Raw genomic sequence first — 20,024 nt, forward strand, 5'->3', positions numbered from 1 at the left:
AATATTGTTCATGAAGGCATTCAGGCATTACTGGATAGAATCATCAGGGACATTGAACCTGGCGACTTTGTAGAGTTAAGGTTTGATGCCGGCGATACTTTAGACCCTATTTTCACTACAAAACAAACCCGTGAAGATTTTAATTCTGAATCTTTTTTAAATGCTGTTGCCAGCGCACTTCAAAGTAACAATGAATGCATATCATCTAATTCGCTAAAGCTAGTCGTCACCGACGCGGTGGTGTAAAACAAAAAAGGCGCTTGAAATCTATAGCGAGCAGTCAGATCATTAAACAAAAGAGACAATGGCCGTATGATTTTAACAATTACACAACAAATCTGTGTTTGGCTGCTAGTGTGTGCGCCCTGATGGACGACACGGATGTCACTGATGGTGTTTTACTGAGCCGCTCTAAAAACATACACACAGCACTGGGCATCCCTGATGGGCAATTAGTGAGTTTTAGCGACATTACGGCATTTGAAAAATATTTGGGTGTCACCATTAAAGTACTGTACTATAGTCAGGGTGATTGGCGTTACTTTCAGAGCGGTAATACACCTAATGGTAAAACTGTATTCATATTGTTCCATGATAATCACTATTACGGTATCAAAAATATGAAGGGTTTTATCGGTGCTAGGCACTTTTGTGAGCTCTGCAATTCAGTGTTTCACCACAAAAACAACCACTCCTGTCAGTATTTTTGTAAGGCCTGTCAGAGAGAGAATTGCGTAGAAAGCACTGCCGACCAGCAGCCCAGGTGTCCTGTTTGCAGAGTTTATTGCCGCTCGAGCGAGTGCTTAGATTATCACAAACAATTGGGATTAGGCGACCCGGCATTCTGCAGCCTTAAAACATTTTGTGATAAATGCAACCGTTTTGTTCCCAGAAATAGCGAAACAGAGCATAAATGTACTGGTTTGCGCTGTCCTGTATGTCGCAGACATATAAATAAATTCGATGGCCATCTTTGTTACATGCGGAAGTATGTAGCACAGGATGAGTCAGATTGTTATATCTTTTATGATTTTGAATGTATGCAGGAGACAGGCACGCACATCCCGAATTACATTTATGCTACAACGCTGTATGGCCACCCCTCCTGGGAGTTTGAGGGTGATACCTGTACACATGACTTTGTACAGTTCTTTACAAGCGGTAAATTTTCAGATCACACATTTATTGCCCACAATGGTGGAAGATACGACACATACTTTGTTAAGGAACTGATTTCTGAAAAACTACAAGTACAGTTGATAACCCAAGGTGGCCGTCTCTTGTGTGTGACGCTACCCGATTTGTCTATAAGGTTCATAGACTCTCTAAATTTTATCCCCATGAAACTCAGTAAATTACCACAGGCCATGGGCTTTTCAGGAGGCAAAGGACATTTTCCACACTTTTTCAATACCAGAGAAAACCAAAACTATGTAGGTCCCATACCTGATGTAAAATATTATGGGTTGGAGTACATGTCACCTGGTGAGAAGGTAGAGTTCCTGGAGTGGTATGAGACACAGGTAAATACAACTTTTGACTTCAAGGCCGAGCTAAAATCTTATTGCAAACAAGATGTTGAAATTTTGAGACACGCCTGCGAGATCTATAGAGAGCGTATTATGCAGATGACGCAGAAAAATGTTAAAAAATACTGTAAGCGTCAGAAGCAAAGGATTGTAGTGAGCAGATCTGTTGATCCTTTTCAGCTCATCACCCTGGCCTCGGTGTGTATGACAATGTACCGGTTTAAATTTCTACCAAAAAAGACAATCGCCATTTTACCTGGTGATAATTATCACAAGGCAAAAAAGCGCAACTCGACACCCGCTATACAATGGCTCATGTATGTAGCCCACTCAGAGAACATCGACACACAGCACGCTTTGAGGGGCGGTGAAAAACAAGTCGGGAAATATTTTCTAGATGGTTATGCCTATGTTAGCGGCCAGCACATAGCCTTTGAATTTCAGGGTTGTTTTTACCACGGGTGTCTCGTGTGCTATAATGAGAATGACACGAATAAGGTCACAAGCACGTCCTGCGGATAATTATACCTTTTTAGCTAAAAAAGCGTTACTTACAGTGCTGAGGCTACACAATAAGAGTGATGTGGGAGCATGAGTGGCATGAAATGGTTGAAAATGATTCTAACCTTCAAGCATTTCTCCACCAGATGGAATTCCCCGTTCCTTTAGACCCCCGTGATGCGCCTTATGGCGGGCGAACTAACGCCATTAAGCTCTATCACCATCTGGAAGAAGGGGAGACTTTACATTACTACGATTTCACCAGTCTGTACCCCTTTGTAAACAAAACTAAAACATATCCTGTAGGCCATCCAGACATCATCTACGACAATTTTGGATTCATTAAAAAATACTTTGGCATTGCTAAAGTCAAGGTCTACCCGCCAAGAGATTTATTTTTTCCAGTTCTCCCGGTAAAACTCAACAAAAAATTAATGTTTCCCCTTTGCTACACATGCGCTGCAAATTCCCAGGCAGATATTTGTGCCCATAGTGATGACGAACGTGCGCTGACAGGCACCTGGTGCACTATAGAGCTCGAGATGGCGATAGAAAAAGGGTATCAGATCGCGCACATCTACGAAATATGGCATTTTCCTAAAACCACTGATGATCTGTTTGCTCCCTACATTAAATTACATCTTAGGGATAAGCAGGAAGCCTCTGGTTATCCTAGCTGGTGTACTGATGACGCCAAGAAACGGCAGTACATTGACTCTTTTCTTGAAAAAGGTGGTGTCCAATTACGGCCTGAAAATATAGCTGTCAATCCTGCTAAGAGACAGATCTCCAAGCTTTTCTTAAATTCTTTATGGGGAAAGTTTGCTCAGAGATCTAATCTATCATGTACCAGCATTGTTAGGGATCCAGATGAGCTTTTTAAGTATTTGTTCCTGCCTTACTATGACATTTCGATGTTGCATTTCCTTGATGATGACACCACAACCATTAACTGGAAATATGCAAAAGGCCACCACACACAACAAAAACACAAACATTTTTATAGCGTGTTTTACAACAGCGTATGCTCGGTTAGAGCTCTATTCGCTGCTGGACCGGCTGCAGGAGAGGTGTCTTTATCACGACAGATTCAGTTATTTTTGTACAGAGAGATGGTGAGTGGCAACCGCCTTTAGGCGATTACCTGGGGGAACTGACCAGTGAAATACCCGATGGTACACACATCACAGAATTTGTATACGCGGGCCCCAAAACTTACGGATACAAACTCAACACCGGTAAAACAGTCTTAAAAGTTAAGGGGATAACACCAAATGTTGGTAACTCTCAATCTATTAATTTCAACAGTCTAAAAGATCTAGTTCTGGACTACCCGCGCAATTCTGCCGCAGAAACTCAGAAACGTATTGTCGTACAACAGCCGTCCATTGTGAGAAATAAAAAGTACTGGGATATAGAAACAAGGCCATTACGCAAAACACAAAAGTGTGTTTATACAAAGCGGCGACTATTAGACGATTTCACAACATTACCTTTTGGGTATTAGTCGAGTATTGTGATGGATACGCGTCTGCAACACCCATTCACATGCATTCTAGCAGGCCCGTCTAATTCTGGAAAGAGCCATTTTGTAAAACAGCTGCTATATAATATTGAAGCTAATTTTTCTCAGAAACCTGATAATATTGTATGGTTTTATTCGTGTTGGCAAAAACTATATGATGAAATCTCTCTCTCTTTTCCCCACGCCAGATTTGTGGAGGGTCTGCCGAATACATTCGTAGATGACAAATTATTCCCACCGGAGAAGGTGAATTTGGCAATTGTTGATGATCTCATGGAGAGTGCTAGTGAAAATTGTGAGATAGAAAAAGCCTTTACCAAGTATGTGCACCACAGAAATCTCAGCATTTTCTACCTGGTACAAAACATATTTTGTCAGGGTAAGAAAAGCCGTACAATAAATTTAAACACAAAGTACATGGTGCTTTTTAATAACCCCCGAGATATATTACAAATTTTAACTCTGGCTCGACAGATGTATCCCGGAAAAACCAGTTTTTTCCTAGAAGCTTTTGAGGATGCCACGCGGGCCCCTTACGGGTATTTGCTTGTAGATTTGAGAGCCAATACCCCTGAGGATCTGCGCTTAAGGACTGGATTGTTTCCACCGGCGTTGCCCGCTGTCTATGTTCAAAAGAAAAACACTTCTAAAAAGTGAATTTTACCCGGCATCAGACATTCTACGGTGTGTGCGTTGTGATGTAAAGATGTCTGAGAGGCTCCGGCGTAACTGGGCTCTCTTAAAAACTCTGGTGAAAGCAACCCCCGCTGTCAGAAAGTCTATTTTGCGCAATGCAAGCAATGATTTAATTACAGCCATAGGCGAGATTGCTTTAAATATCTTAAAAGGCAGGATTCAACTGAAAGAAAAAGAAGCGACTACTAAAACAGGCCGGCGGGTTTATCGGCCCTCTTTTAGCAATTCCAATAATAACAAGCCTGATCGCCGGAAGATAATGGAGCATACAGCGAAAATGTATCTAGTCCCCAAACAGGAGCTAGACAAACTAAGACCCGGTACTACAGATAACATACGCGACAGTGTTATTCGACGCCTTGATGGTGAAATTAGCGACATTTTACATCGTCGTGACATTCCCGATGATGTGAAAATTAAAATGTACAGCTCTGTGCTACAACGCTACTTGGTACATACGAGGCACAGCTCAAAAGAAGTAACGGCTTTAAATTTCGTTAGCACTCCTGATCCTGGTCAGCAACAATTGCCAAATACCGACTGATAAAAATCAGGAGATCGCTGAAATTGTCAGCCATATAAACCAAAGATATGAAAAGAATGCTGAATTTTTACTAAACAGGTTGCTGCAGAATAAAAATGTCACAGCCTGGAATAATAAAGCTGAATTTATTTTCAAAGGATCCGTAATACCAGGGTCTAACTTACTGGATTTGGTACGTAGTACAACGCAGAGCCATGCTCTGAACAGTAGAAATTTACCGGCGGGTTGGGATTCATTTATGCAGGCTATGGCCGAGCTAAATATGCCGTCCACAGTTGTGGGTAACCCCGCTACTAGGAAGCTTTTAGATGAATTAAAAATTTCCAACAGTGAGACACGCTCTGTATCTACACCGCAGAAGTTAGCTCCGGCACCCCGTACAATTCAATCTTCCCTGTCATTAGGTTCCACACGCAGAACTCTGTTACCTAAAAAAAGGTCTCTACCGTTGCTACAAACCATGTGGCTCACGATGTAATGAATGTACTGGATAAATGCTGTACTCGCCTTGTAACGCTAAATTATTTTGTAAGAAGTGTAATGATGTATGTTCATTGTACTATTTAATGTTTTTACTTTTTAAATTCTGTAAGAATTTTTATAGTATTGAAATGTCTTTGAGATGTATTTATTTTGCAACAATAAAATCTTTTTAAATTTTTACAATATCGTGTCTTTGGTTTTTATAATTGTATAAAACACACCGCTTCTTACTTGCGGGTGTTGTAATATGGCCACATACATAATGTGCCCATATAATGAGAATTGTGTTATAAACCACGTGTAAAATAAATACACGACTAGGATATAAAATATATAAGCCGCCATGGTGTGTTACTGCACCAAGCTCACAAACAACTAGGTTATAATTATATAACTGGACCATCTAATAGGGGATTATCAAAATCTAATATAAAACAAATACGTGTGGATAATATCAAACAATATCAAACTATATCAAAAGGGGAAGTCAGCCAGACATAATGTGCACATATAATGAGACTGGTCTTATAAACCACGTGTAAAAATGAGAATCCTAGGATATAATTATATAAAACGGCATGGTGTGTTATAAACCACGACTAGGATATAAAATATATAAAAATGGCATGGTGTGTTATAAAACATTAATAAAACACAATGCACTGATTACAGAATGCAGTATGTAATCATCCAGATCCTAGGATATAATTATATAACTGTGCCATCTAATGGGGGATTATCAAAATCTAATATAAAACTATATCAAACTATATCAAAAGGGGAAATCAACCAAGGAGGGACAGCGGGCTACCAGCTGTCAGACAAGGGGAGGGGAGGGGTTACACACTTTGATAGGGGCGTGTCCACCTGTCAGATTGAGTTTGACGAAACCTAGCTCTGCTACACTACTCATTCTAATCTGTATACTGGATGTGCCATTCTATGTGCACACATGTACAATGTTATATGCACTGACTGGTCACACCTGGACCTGTCTGTATTCTGGTGTCTGCAGGCTCTCTGAGGCACATTTTGAGTAATTACTGCAGCTTGATGTTTCTTGCAGATCACGTGATGCTGGAGATGATGACTCCCATCCTGGACCCCTTTCTGCAATATCATCCTATATCCTGGGTCTCTTTCTTAAATAATGTCCCCATCCTATAACAATGTCTTCCATCCTGGGCCACTTGCTATTATTCTGTCCCCCAAATTTCTTGGCCCCTCCCTGCTCTCACAATGTGCAGCGTCCTCTTCCATAGCTGTTGCAGGGGTCAGCCGCTGAGTGTGACTTGTATTGCATCTCCGATTGGCAGGCAGCATGGGTTGTGGTGCAGGGAGCCAGTGGCGCTCTGCACTGCAATACATTTCATCTGAATGTCTGTCCCCAAAGACACGAAATCGGCTGAAACACGAGTCATCAGGCCCCCTTTGTGCACGAGCCTGGCCATTATGCCTCTACAAGGCCCGGGAGGCATGTGCCCCTCTGAGCCATGGCTCAGCCCAACCGTTTAGCAACCTATATACAGATGTCGTTATGGGAGGCTCAATCTAATACGGGACACGTTTGCCATTGTCCATTGTGAAAAATACTACATTATGAAGTATGAACAAAGCTGCTTGTATGGGCCTCTAATAAGTGTCAGTAATCCAAGCACATATTTTGGATACACATTCTTTTTCCATGCCGAGTTGTGCATTATATGAATACCACATATATAGAGTAATTTATATAGTATGTGACCATCTACTATATAATGGTCTAAGGGTCACTTCCGTCTGTCTGTCACATATTCATTGGTCGCGGCTTCTGTCTGTCATGGAAATCCAAGTCGCTGATAGGTCCTGGCAAAAACAGCCACGACCAATCAGCGACGGGCACAGTCCAGCGGCAAAATGGCCACTCCTTCCTCCCCGCAGTCAGTGCCCACTCCGTGCTCTCCTCCATTCAGCGCTCACACAGGGTTAATGGCAGAGCTAATGGACCGCGTTATGCCGCAGTGTAACGCACTCCATTAACGCAGCTATTAACCCTGTGCGACCAACTTTTTAGTATTGATGCTGCTTATGCAGCATCAATAGTAAAACGATCTAATGTTAAAAATAATAATTAAAAAAAAGGTTATTCTCACCCTCCGACGTGCGCGCGGTCTTCGGCAGTATGCGAGAAGGACCATCCATGACATCACTGTCATGTGACCGTGACGTCATCACAGGTCCTGCGCTCATACCAACCCTGGGACCGGAAGCTGCCGCGTGCACCGCACACAGGCGCCAGGACTTCAAGGGGCCCTCGGAAGGTGAGTATATGTTTATTTTTTATTTTAAGTCTTTTTTTAACCACGCATATAGTGCCCACATTGCTATATACTACGTGGGCTGTGTTACATACTGCGTGGGCTGCGTTATATACTACATGGCCGCTATGTACTACGTGGGCAGTGTTATATACTATGTGGGCAATGTTATATACTGCACGGGCTGCGATATATACTACGTGGGCTGCGTTATATACTGCATGGCAGCTATATACTACATGGCCAGTGTTATATACTATGTGGCCACTGTTATATACTGCGTGGCCTGTATTAACGCATCGGGTATTCAAGAATATGTCATGGCCTGTGCTATATACTATGTGGCTGCTATATACATACGAATGGGGCCACCATCTAGTTGTGTATAATACCCTTTTCACCCACCAGAGCAAATTTGTTAATGTAATTGCATCATCTTTATTATTCAGACTGACCTATATATTTTTGAAGTTCTTATATTACTTTCTCTTACACATTCAAATGTTTAATTTTCATGGCATTGTCATTTCCTTTCGAATGCTGCCATCTGCTGAATATTTATCTAAGTGCAGGACAGGTTCTTGGCGTCTCAGTAAATGGTCTAATGAGAGGCTACAAAATATATACACATGACACATGTGAAAATGCAGGAGGTAATGTGCTATATATATGTATATATATATATATATATATATATATATATATATATATATATATATATACACACACACACATATATACACACAGACTAGTATACGAAGGTGTTTATCTAATCTAAACAAAACTATATCAAATGGTTCTAAACTATTAAAAAAACATTACAAGTTTCACTAAAAAAAGTTTTTTGTAGCTACACTCCTCAACATTGAAATTGCAATGCTAGGAAGTGCATAAGGACCACAGCAACTTGGCCATGAATTGTAATTTTACATGGTCTGCCGGAGTGGGGTCCTGAAACACCAATGGTTGGGCGAGTTTGGTGTGGAAGGACTTCACTTCAATGGGGAATGGGGACTGTGAGCCGGGCCTGTTCATACAACATCAGTGTATGACCTCAAAATGTTTTTCTGGATAGGCTTGTATTGGAGAGATTGATCTGTGACTCAGAATCAGACATTTCTCCGCAAATATACATGGACATGTGAACAGCCCATAGACTATTTGGTGTACGAGTTCTGTCCTTGAAAAACTAAGAACTCGCATGTGAAAAATGGACATCTGGAGGAGTTCGATAAATATTTGCAATTTATACATCTAAATTTGTGAGGGTTAACATGCCTCCTGTTCAGTATGCATACCAGTCCTATCCATAAAATGGCTGGAAAAGAGTCCTTGCTTGAGCGGATCCTTGACATTGAGGGATGAAGCACATTTCACCTGTGCTAGTTTCTCAAAGCCGAATGATCCATTTCACATTTCTTAAAATCTAATAAAGGTGCGTGTGTGTGCGTGCGCAATTGGCATCTGCACTGTCGCAGCTACAGCCACAAAATTTTGCAGTCATATGTCTGGACCCTGAGAGCGTCATAGGCTATGTTGTGAGGCAAAATTTTAACCCTGCGCGTTCCAATTCACCAAACAATTTTGCCCCTATCTACATAATGGGGAAAAAGTGAAAGGAAAAATGTTGGAGGCAAATTGACAGCTGCCAGATGTGAACAAGGGGGACTTAAAGGGAACCCGTCACCTGAATTTGGCGGGACTGGTTTTGGGTCATATGGGCGGAGTTTTTGGGTGTTTGATTCACCCTTTCCTTACCCGCTGGCTGCATGCTGGCTGAAATATTGGATTCATTGTTTGTCCTCCGTAGTACATGCCTGCGCAAGGCAAGATTGCCTTGCGCAGGCGTGTACTACGGAGGACAGAGAATGAACTTCAATCCAATATTGCGGCCAGCATGCTGCCAGCGGGTAAGGAAAGGGTGAATCAAACACCCGAAAACTCCGCCCATATGACCCAAAACCAGTCCCGCCAAATTCAGGTGACAGGTTCCCTTTAAAGAGCGAGAGCGATGGCGCCAAAGAGTATATACCGTACAGTTGCTAAGATGGGGCCCCGACATGGGATACTCACCACACACGGGGATATGAACAAACACACGCAAAATGCGCCACACACTACCACGTGCTTGAACACATACCACCCTCAGCACACATTTCACCACACATACACCAACCTCGCCACAAGTCAAAACACAAAAGTCACTGCTCAAAACTCGCCACACGCAGAATTCACCACATGCAAAACTCGCTACGTGCAAAATTTTCGCCACATGCAACTCACCACACACGCAAAACTCACCTCATGGAAAAATTGCCACATGCACAATAGTTGCAACACATCCAAAAGTTGCCTCACACAAAACTTGCACATACTCAAAACGCACCACGCGCAAAACTCGCCATGCACAAAACTTGCTGCATACAACTTGCTACACTAACCTGTCACATGGAACTCTACACAAAAAGTTGCTACACGCATGTCGCCACACAAAACTCATCTCACAAAAGTCACTACATGCATGTCACCACACGCAACTCAACACACACAACTTGACACATGAAACTCGCCCAGGCATATACTATATACAGGGGAGATGACAGGTATATACTATATAAAGGCGGAGATGACAGGTATATACTATATACAGGAGGAGATGACAGGTATATACTATATAAAGGAGGAGAAGACACGTATGTAGAGGAGGAGATGACATACATCAGGTATATACTATATACAGGAGATGACATTCAGGTATATACTATCTATAGGAGGAGATGACAGGTACATACAATATACAGGAGGAGATGACATACAGCAGGTATATACTATTTACAGGGGATATGACACGTATATACTATATACAGGGGAGATGACATACAGGTATATACAGGAAACAACATACAGGTGTATACTATATATAAAGGGAGATGACAAACATGTATATACTGAGGAGAAAATGAGAGGTGTGAGGAAAAATACTGGAGTGATCAGAAAATGACAGATGTGAGGTCAAAATGACAAGTGTTAGGGGGGGAATGAGAGGCGTGAGGGGGGAATGAGAGGAGTGAGGGGGGAATGAGAGGCGTGATGGGAAAATAAGAGAAGTGAGGTGCTATAACTAAGCACAGATATTTACTATGCCCAGGCAACGCCGGGCTCTTCAGCTAGTAGGCTATAACGTTAATAGCCAATGCACTGGGGTAATCCTGTTTAGCACACAAGGCCTCATTTCCCAATCAGCTGTGAGTCTCCTGGTCCAAACTCAAAGCACCCTCATCTATGGCTACGAAGCTGTTGAGTTTGAGTTCCGTAGACCCTGCGTCCAGTCCTGTAATCACAGTCCCTTGTCGGACCGGCGAGTGTTGCCGGCCTTCTGTCTAGTGCAGGAGGTAGTGAGCCACACTGAAGACAGAAGTCATACATGAAGTAGGCTGTATGTAGCACATTAATGCGGGGCCATGTATCCGTATGCACCGACGTGGAGACTGTATAGTTAGTGTAAGCATCTTGGAGCAGATACAACTTCCAGACTTGTTTAGTCCCTTTAGCGAATAGCAGAAAGCTTGGCAATATATAAAAATCTTGCAGTTTGAAGATAAAAAGGAAATGTGAATGAACAAGGGCTTAAACATGGCAATTTCTTTTAGAAAAATAAGATATGATTTTAGGATGCAGATTAAATGTAAAAATAAACCAGGTCCACAACAAAAATATTGGAATACGATTTATTTACACAATTTACCAATAGAATTCAGATACATATATTTTACAGAATTTTAAAAATTTTCAGATACAGTGCTGCTAAATTTTATACAGAAACAAATTTAAAAGTATCATTTCGCCATTCACACGCATTTCTGTTCACATTAAATTTACACAAAGTTACTGCAATAAAGGACATGGAAATAAAGTGCTTTTCCTTTAAGTTACAAATAAGGGATAACATCGGAGCTCAGCGTTCACATCACGTAAAAGGTTATTAGTAAGTATATAGTCTATAAAATATGTGTTGATGCATTATTGGATTCCAATTTCTCCTTTCATAATTTACCCTGAAAAGCCATTAAATCTATCAATAATTCATATATTCTCCGAATCCACTTCAGCAATAGTGGTGTATTTTGAGCTAGGTTGGACAATAAATTATTACCCCCACTTATTTGTACCCCAGTCTATCAAGGAACTTCTGCTACAAAGCAATACAGAATATCTCCGGGGTACCCACAATCGATATGAAAGAAGACCTGTCACTTGGCAAAAAATGTCCTCTTTTTACCGGCTGAAAATGACGATGTTCTCCTGAATCTGGCAAGGTTTACTCTTCATTCCTGCTCCTCTATGTTCCCTCCCTTGAATATAAAACTAGTATTGTTATCCAAGGGGGAGTGATCCTTTTTAAATACTCCCATAGAAAAAAGTTGATTGCCATGCCCAATCGCTCTTTCTCTTATATTCATTCCATACTGCAGGCTAAGGGAATAAACTGCTCCAGCATCAAATTAGAGAGGAAAATTAAAATATATATATATATATATATATATATATATATATATATATATATATATATATATATATATATATATATATATATATAATTTTTTTTTTTTTTTAATGATGTATGTTAAAAGGGTTATCCACAACTTTTTTTTTTTTTTTTTATTTATTTTTTTTAACTACCAGCCAAAAGCAAGTAAACAAAACAGGTACTAGGTACCCGACGGTTCTACCCAGCAGCGGCTCAGAGCCATCATGGACAGCTCCTGCTGGAGATTCAGTTGCTCCACATCCACAGAGAAGCTCTTCTTCCTGTCTGCTCTATTGATGGGGCGTGACTGCCAATGTCATGCTGATTGACAGATGGCGTCCCACGGTTAGGCAGCTGGTTGCCAATCAGCATGACATCGGCGGTCACGCCCCGTGAACCCAGCAGAGCAAAAACAGAAGCCACCTCTCCGAAGCCAGTGGAAGGCGCAGGAGCGATCTGTGACCACTGTGTAGGCAAAGATCTGCACCGTGTAGAACAGGCAAATAGTAACTACCAGCCTGTTAAGTTCTTAGGCCCTTCATAGTGATGAGCGAACGTTCTTGGATAAGGTGTTATCTGAGCATGATCAGGTAGTAGCCGAATATCCTCTGTGGGCTGCATGTCTCGCGACGGTTTAACAGTAGCACCACATGCAGGGATTGCCCGTTTTTTAGGCAATCCCTGCATGTGCTGTAGCTTTTAACACAGTCACAAGACATGCAGGCGAGGGGAATCAAATATATTTATGAGCTTTCTGAAGTCACTCAGCACACGAGCATGCTCAGATAACACTTTATCCAAGAACGTTCACTCATCACTAGTCCTTAGTAAAAAAAAAAAAATTAAAAAAAATATATAGTCCTGGATAACCCCTTTAAGATCTGGCAGATTGTTGTATATTGAGCACTGAAGATCTACATAGCAGATATTTCCAATGCGGAAAAAACGAAAGACAAAACTCATTCCACACCTTTTTACGCCAACTGGACACTATGTCCGAACCCCAATATATTAACATCTGTGATCTTAAATTATATATAATGCATAATGCCCAGGAAAAGGAGACTTGTCTTTATGAATCACTGCACGATCTCCACATTGTTCATGTGCCAATAGGCTTCCCCTGGTATTAGGAGGTAATTAGGATGGTGCAAAATAGAGAATAAAAGATAGATAGCTACCTGGTGTGTGGCTTTATTCTGGCGTCCCCTCACCCCGACGCGCGTTTCACCGCCAGCTTCTTCCGGGTGTCCGGTTGGAGTAAAAAAAGGTGTGGAATAAATTTTGTCTTTCGTTATTTGAATGACTATTGCTATAAAGTCTTGTATAAGTATAATTCAGACTTTAATAATACATCCAATATTGGTTGGTAATTAGGCAATTTGTCTGCTTTGAATTACTATTTATGTGGCGATTTTTTTTCCGTGATATTAGTCTGGCGTCTCCTAGACGGCATTTTGCTTTTTTATTTGTTGTTTATTGTCCTTTTTTTGGCTTAAATAAAAAAAATATTGATTTTATATAGTGTGGGATCACTTCTTTGTCCCTAACATGTATTGATGTGGGATTCGGTGATTGCATTTAGTTGAAGTGCCCGTAAATACCCTTTGGACCCAAGTTGATTTGATTCATTGACAAATACTGCAATCTAATCCCTGTGAAAATGTTAAAATTTCATGAAAGTGACTAGTGATGAGCAAGTGTACTTGTTGCTTGGGTGGTCTCCCAGTGTTTGTGACTGCTCGGAGATTTAGTTTTTGTTGACGTAGCTGCATGATTTACAGCTTCTAGCCAGCCTGAGTACATGTGGGGGTTGCCTGGTTGCTAGGGGATCCCCACATGTAATCAAGCTGTCTAGCATCCGCAAATCATGCAGCTGTGGCAAGGAAAACTAAATCTCCGAGCAGTCACAAGTACTCGGAGACCACCCAAGCGTGCTCCGGAAAACTCGAGCAACGAGTATACTCGCTCGTCACTAAAAGGGACATCAAAAAGTGATCTAGCAAATATAGAATTATACATTTAGTGAGGGATCTAGTGCATGACCAATCCAAAGGGGAAAACCCAATATAGTCACAAAATGATATATAAAATGTAATTGTGTCATTGTAATAAAATATGCACTGTCAAAGTTTAATTTTGTATTTTTAATTAAATCCTACATAAACCTGAGTAAAAGCACCTAAAATTGCATTACATGAGGCTGTAAGAGCCAGCTAGGCCATGTCAAAATGCCGCTCAGCTCCACTTCTTTGGACTGTAGGGGTGATTCCTTCTAGAATCGATGCTTCCATTTAGAAAAATTGGGATTAAAACTATTCAGGAAACTGGATGTGAAGAGCTCTTATGTGCATTGTCCTTTCATGGTTTTGCTCAAGACTTCACGTTCTGAATGTGGATGCCATCTTCACTTTCGAATGTCGGATTATCCATGTGAGGAAGGATCTCAACGGCTGTGGCCGCAGGGTCATGGTTTACAAGGCCTACTTCTTCATCTAGAAAAGAAACGAGGTTGGAGTCATCATGAGACACGTTGACTTGCTAAATGACTATCAGTTTGTCAAGACATCGTTGTGCACGTATTAGTTGAACAGTATCATCGTAGTCAACAGCGCTGGCATAGACTTAAGGATCGGCATGTGTCAAAATGAAGGGGGAAATTTATCAGTTTTTAAAAAAAAAAAAAAAAGGCCATGTTACATGTATCCAGCAATCGGATTTCATTTCCTAAAGGGTCACAGTAAATATGTGAGTGCACACAGGGTGGTATAGCTCCAGAAGCTATAGTACCTCACCCCTGGGGTCTCAAGCTTAGGTCCTATTAGCAAAGAGAACGTGATGACTTAGGACTAGTGATGAGAGAGTATGCTCGTTACTCTAGTTTCTCCAAGCATGCCCGGGTGGTCTCCGAGTGTTTCGGCGTGCTCAGAGATTTAGTTTGTCAACGCAGCTGCATGATTCTCCTGTGGGCCAGTCCAAGCCTGGGTTAGCACGTCTGTTTTTCACCAGCATTATTATTATTTATTTTTTTTTTTAAATCAGTTTTTATTATGTGCAAAATTTAAAAAAAAAAAAAAAAAACCCTGACAGTTTCTGAAGCTTCTCATAGAAAAGTGAAAAACAGGCAGCACTAGGATGCAACGAGGATGGCATCTGTGTGATATCTAAGCTTTTTATGGACCCACTAACTTGTATGAATTAATTTGATCTATGACCAGCATCAAAAACGGACACATCTCATCTTTGTTTTTTGTTTTTTTATTTATTTTAAATGTATTGGAATACCAAGTACCTGAAAAAAAAAAAACACCCCAATATTTGTACAGCCCCATAGACTAGAACCGTTATATAATATGTACTCATATACGTTAACGGCACGTCCAAGACAATCAGATGTGTAAAAGGGGTCTTACACTGTTCTTTTCATAATTGATGCACATCGGAGTACATTTACACATGGCACACCTAATTTTGTGATTGTGAGAAGTCTAGAGGTGGGTCCACCAGAAATTCTATGTACAGTATATATATCCTGTGTATAGATATTAAAAGGATATCCTCCTCTCAATATCATGGCATACAGCTAGGGTATAATATCACTTTATGATCATGGTGAAGAGAATGAAGGGGCCCAGTCAGCTCCTGTGTAGTGAACTGGGGCGGGCAGGGTGTTTCCCGCCCACTGGTGCTGAGCGGGACCTCGGAAGGGTCTGCCAGTGGTCTCTACAGTGACAGTTTGAGGTTCCCCTGATTCTATGATCAGGCGAGAGGAGAGCATAGCCTAGTGAGATGCATATTTTTTAGGAGATGTGCAAACCCTTTAACCCCTTCATGACCTTGGGATTTTCCGTTCTCCCATGTTCGTTTTTCGCTCCCCTAACTCCCAGAGCCATAACTTTTTTATTTTTCCGTCAATTTGGCGATGTGAGGGCTTATTTTTTGCGGGACGAGTTGTACTTTTGAACAACATCATTGGTTTTACCATGTCGTGTACTAGAAAACGGGAAAAAAATTCCAAGTGCGGTGAAATTGCAAAAAAAGGGCAATTCCACACTGGTTCAATAAATGCTAAAACTGACCTGCCATTATGATTCTCCAGGTCAGTATGAGTTCATAGACACCCAACATGGCTAGGTTATTTTTTATCTAAGTTGTGATCTATATATCGGGTAAAGAACTCTGTGTATATAGCTTTGATAAAGATCCGCAGTGATCGAAACGTGTTGCTTGTGTCCCGGTGTGCATTTGGAGAGCATATTCCCACTGTTTTTATATTGGCATAATAAAGTTGGAAGCCTTGATTTTACTATTATGGAGCTGGAACGACTTTTCCTTTTCTTCATGTGACGACTACGTGGATCAACGTGGAGTTCCGTGCACCTGCGGTGGCTACTCGGTGAGCTGGCTTTACTCTCTTTAGCTGTTTTTAATGATACCATTTTGGTGCAGATACGTTCTTTTGATCACCCGTTATTGCATTTTAATGCAATGTCGCGGCGACCAAAAAAACGTAATTCTGGCATTTCTAATTTTTTTCTCGCTATGCCGTTTAGCAATCAGGTTAATGCTTTTTTTTTTTTTAATTGATACATCGGGCGATTCTGAATGCGGCGATACCAAATATGTGTAAGTTTGAATTTTTTTTTTATTGATTTATTTTGACTGGGGAGAAAGGGGGCTGATTTAAACTTATATATTTTTTTTTTTTTCACATTTTTTTTACTTTTTTTTTTTTTTTTTTTTTTTTTTACACTTTTGCCATGCTTCGATAGCCTCGGCTAAAAGCCGGCACAACACGATCTGATATTCGCTGCTATGTAACAGAATTGCAGGTCTGCTGTGAGCGCCGACCACAGGGTGGCGCTCACAGCTGCCGGGGATCAGTAACCATAGAGGTCTCAAGGACCTCTATGGTTACAATGTACAAGCATGGCTGACCTCCGATCATGTGACGGGGGTCAGCAATGCGATCATTTCCAGCCGCCCGGCCGGAAGCGGTAGTTAAATGCCGCTTGTCATGATATGTACTTTTGCCCTGTCCTGTATTTGAATAATATGCCATTTGATGTAGGTAACTGTTCTCTGGTTTCTATTAGCTGTAATTTATGTATGTGCTGGGAGTTCACCTGTAACAATATGTCTTCTTCCCCCAATACTTGCAGCCCTAAGCTCTAATGTAATTAAGCTTTGTCAACATCACTAGTGGAGGAATAGCCATTCTTCCTCACAGCAGGTGGCTAGTCAAATGTACATACTACATAGACTGCCTGGAGCCCACCAGTCTAGAATCTTCTGGTGGACCCAACCATTGAATAGAAGGTGTAACCCCTACCCCCTTCATGGGCGGATCCCAGGAGCTCAGACAATCCATTCTTATTTTTGAGATCAGATGTGAGTTGATCCTTGAAGGAGAAGGAGTGGGGATTCTTAGCTGAGGCAAGACCCCACGCCCATCTAGGACTGTGGAAGCGAACGGGGCGAGACTTGAGCTGAGGACATATCTCGTCGTTCGTGAGATTGTTTTGGGATCCCTTGGACTAATTGTGGACTATTGCTTTGTTACCTGGCACAAGGATTATCGGGAGGTGCCCCGAATATGTTCCGTTGGACTAATTGTGGACTATTGCTTTGTTACCTGGCACAAGGATTATCGGGAGGTGCCCCCGAACCTGTTCCATTGGACTAATTGTGGACTCTGTAGATCTACCTGCATGTGTTGTTCCAGCGTTCTTGATAATAAATCTGTTGAATCATCCCTCGGCCTGTTGTCCCTTCTTGCTCTGCCGTACACCCAGTCACACCGCTGTCTGCGTTTGACAGCGGCATTTAACTAGTTAATAGGCGCGGGCAGATTGCGATTCTGCCCGTGCCTATTACGGGCACATGTCAGCTGTTCAAAACAGCTGACATATCCCGGCTTTGATGCGGGCTCACCGCCGGATCCCGCATCAAAGCGGGGCTTCTGACCTCGGACGTACTATCCCGTCCGAGGTCAGAAAGGGGTTAATGTATGCATTTTGTGTGAACTCTTGCAAGGTCAAAAACAATCGTCTAACCTTGTATTCCACTATTCAGTTACACGTGCTCTTAATTTTTTACTTGAATTTTTTGAGGGCTCAAGTCACTTTAAGGCTACATTGTACCAAGTTTAGACAAAAGTTGCAAGAGCTTCATGAATGGCATGTATTGCGAAGCAATTACATACAGTGATTGAGATGTATCACTATAACTATAGTTTAACACCTTTACCACATCGAGTTTTTCCACTTTTTTGCATTTTTATTTCTTGAATATTGAAAAAAAGGCACCATTTTCCAAGACCCATAGGGTCTTCATTTTTCAGGATCTGGAGCCAGATGAGAGCTTACTTTTCTGCGAGCCGAGCTGACTTTTTTTTACTGATACCATTTTATAATATATGTGATTTTTTTAAATCGCCCATTATTGTATTTTATTGCAATGCTGGGGCAACCCCCCAAAAAAAAAAAAAAAAAAGTACCGTATATACTTGAGTATAAGCCGACCTGAGTATGAGCCGAGACCCCTAATTTTCAAAAAACTGGGAAAACTTATTGACTCGAGTATAAGCCTAGGGTGGGAAATGCAGCAGCTACCGGTAAATTTCAAAAATAAAAATAGATACCAATAAAAGTAAAATTAAATTGAGACATCAGTAGGTTAAGTGTTTTTGAATATCCATATTGAATCAGGAGCCCCATATAATGCTCCATACAGTTCATGATGGGTCCCATAAGATGCTCCATACAAAATACGCCCCATATAATGCTCCATACAGTTCATGATGGGCCCCGTAAGATGCTCCATATTAAAATATGCTCCATATAATGCTGCATAAAAGGTTAATGATGGCCCCATAAGATGCTCCATAGAATATTATCTTCCATCTAATGCTGCACTGAGGTTGATGGCCCCATAAGATGCTCCGTAGATTATGCCCCATATAATGCTGCACAAAAGGTCGATGGCCCCATAAGATGCTCCACATGCTACTGCGATAAAAAAAACAAAAAAGAAAAAGACAAATCTGAGAGACCGGGACCGCTCCCCGAGCAGGTGAGTATGATGTGACAACCACCACTCCCCCTCCCCCACTGACCCCCTGGGACAATGACTCGAGTATAAGCTGAGAGGAGCACTTTCAGCCAAAAAAAAAAAAAAAAAAATCTCGGCTTATACTCCAGTATATACACCAATTCTGGTTTGATTTTTTTTTTCTCATCACTCCGTTTAATGATTTGAATAATTCTTTTTATATTTTGATAGATAGGGCATTTTTGAATGCGGTGATACCAATGTCTAGCGTTCATTTCCCCAGGTATGTCGGACAGTTAGAAGCAGATTGCTAGGATCCTAATTAAGTAACACAGGTGGTGATGGCAGCAGTTTAGGTCCTGGAAACCTGGTGACAAGTTTCCTTTAACTTACTGGAATGAAGGCTTACGTTAATACAAGGATACTCACATAGGCCATGTGGTTCTTCTGGAAGGTCTTCGAGACCTCGGACAGAGGCATATCCAGAAGATGCGTTGTCACTGCGGGTCTCCTCCTCCACCTGCATCCTAGTCTGCAGAATCTCACTAGACACAGAGGAGATGGCCATAGTGGTGTCCGTCTCCTCTTCATCATCCTTACATTGAGAAGATGAGAAACATTACCACAATGTACACCTGCTTATATTCTTTACCAGCAGTAATGTTATATATCTTCATTTTGTATTTCTATAATTTTTTACATTTTAAAATGTTAACAGAAATATAATAAGAAGGGGAAAGGGAGGGAGGAAAGAGATGCAGGTAATTATTTATTAGGGAGTAATTGGGATAGTAGGAAAGGATAATTAAGGGAAGGGAGAACCTAAATACGTAGCTCTTCTTTAGATGTGTAATACACTAACAAACAT

At 41.3% G+C, this 20,024-nt stretch overlaps 1 protein-coding gene across 2 annotated transcripts in view; it reads right to left on the bottom strand.

Annotated features, from left to right (window-relative positions):
* Positions 1–12,219: 12,219 nt before the first annotated feature.
* The window catches only part of RNF128 (ring finger protein 128), a 264,575-nt gene continuing 256,770 nt past the window's right edge, over positions 12,220–20,024 (bottom strand). The window contains exons 6-7 of one of the 2 annotated variants that reach the window (XM_069747070.1): positions 19,586–19,751; positions 12,220–14,598 (exon numbers count right to left, since the gene is read on the bottom strand). In XM_069747070.1, coding sequence (XP_069603171.1) covers positions 14,477–14,598; positions 19,586–19,751 — 288 coding nt within the window. In that variant the 3' untranslated portion in view covers positions 12,220–14,476. The remainder of the gene's footprint in view (positions 14,599–19,585; positions 19,752–20,024) is intronic. The other variant, XM_069747071.1, reaches the window with a different exon arrangement.

Source organism: Ranitomeya imitator, chromosome 2 (assembly GCF_032444005.1).
Source record: "Ranitomeya imitator isolate aRanImi1 chromosome 2, aRanImi1.pri, whole genome shotgun sequence".
Taxonomy (NCBI): Eukaryota; Metazoa; Chordata; class Amphibia; order Anura; family Dendrobatidae; genus Ranitomeya; species Ranitomeya imitator.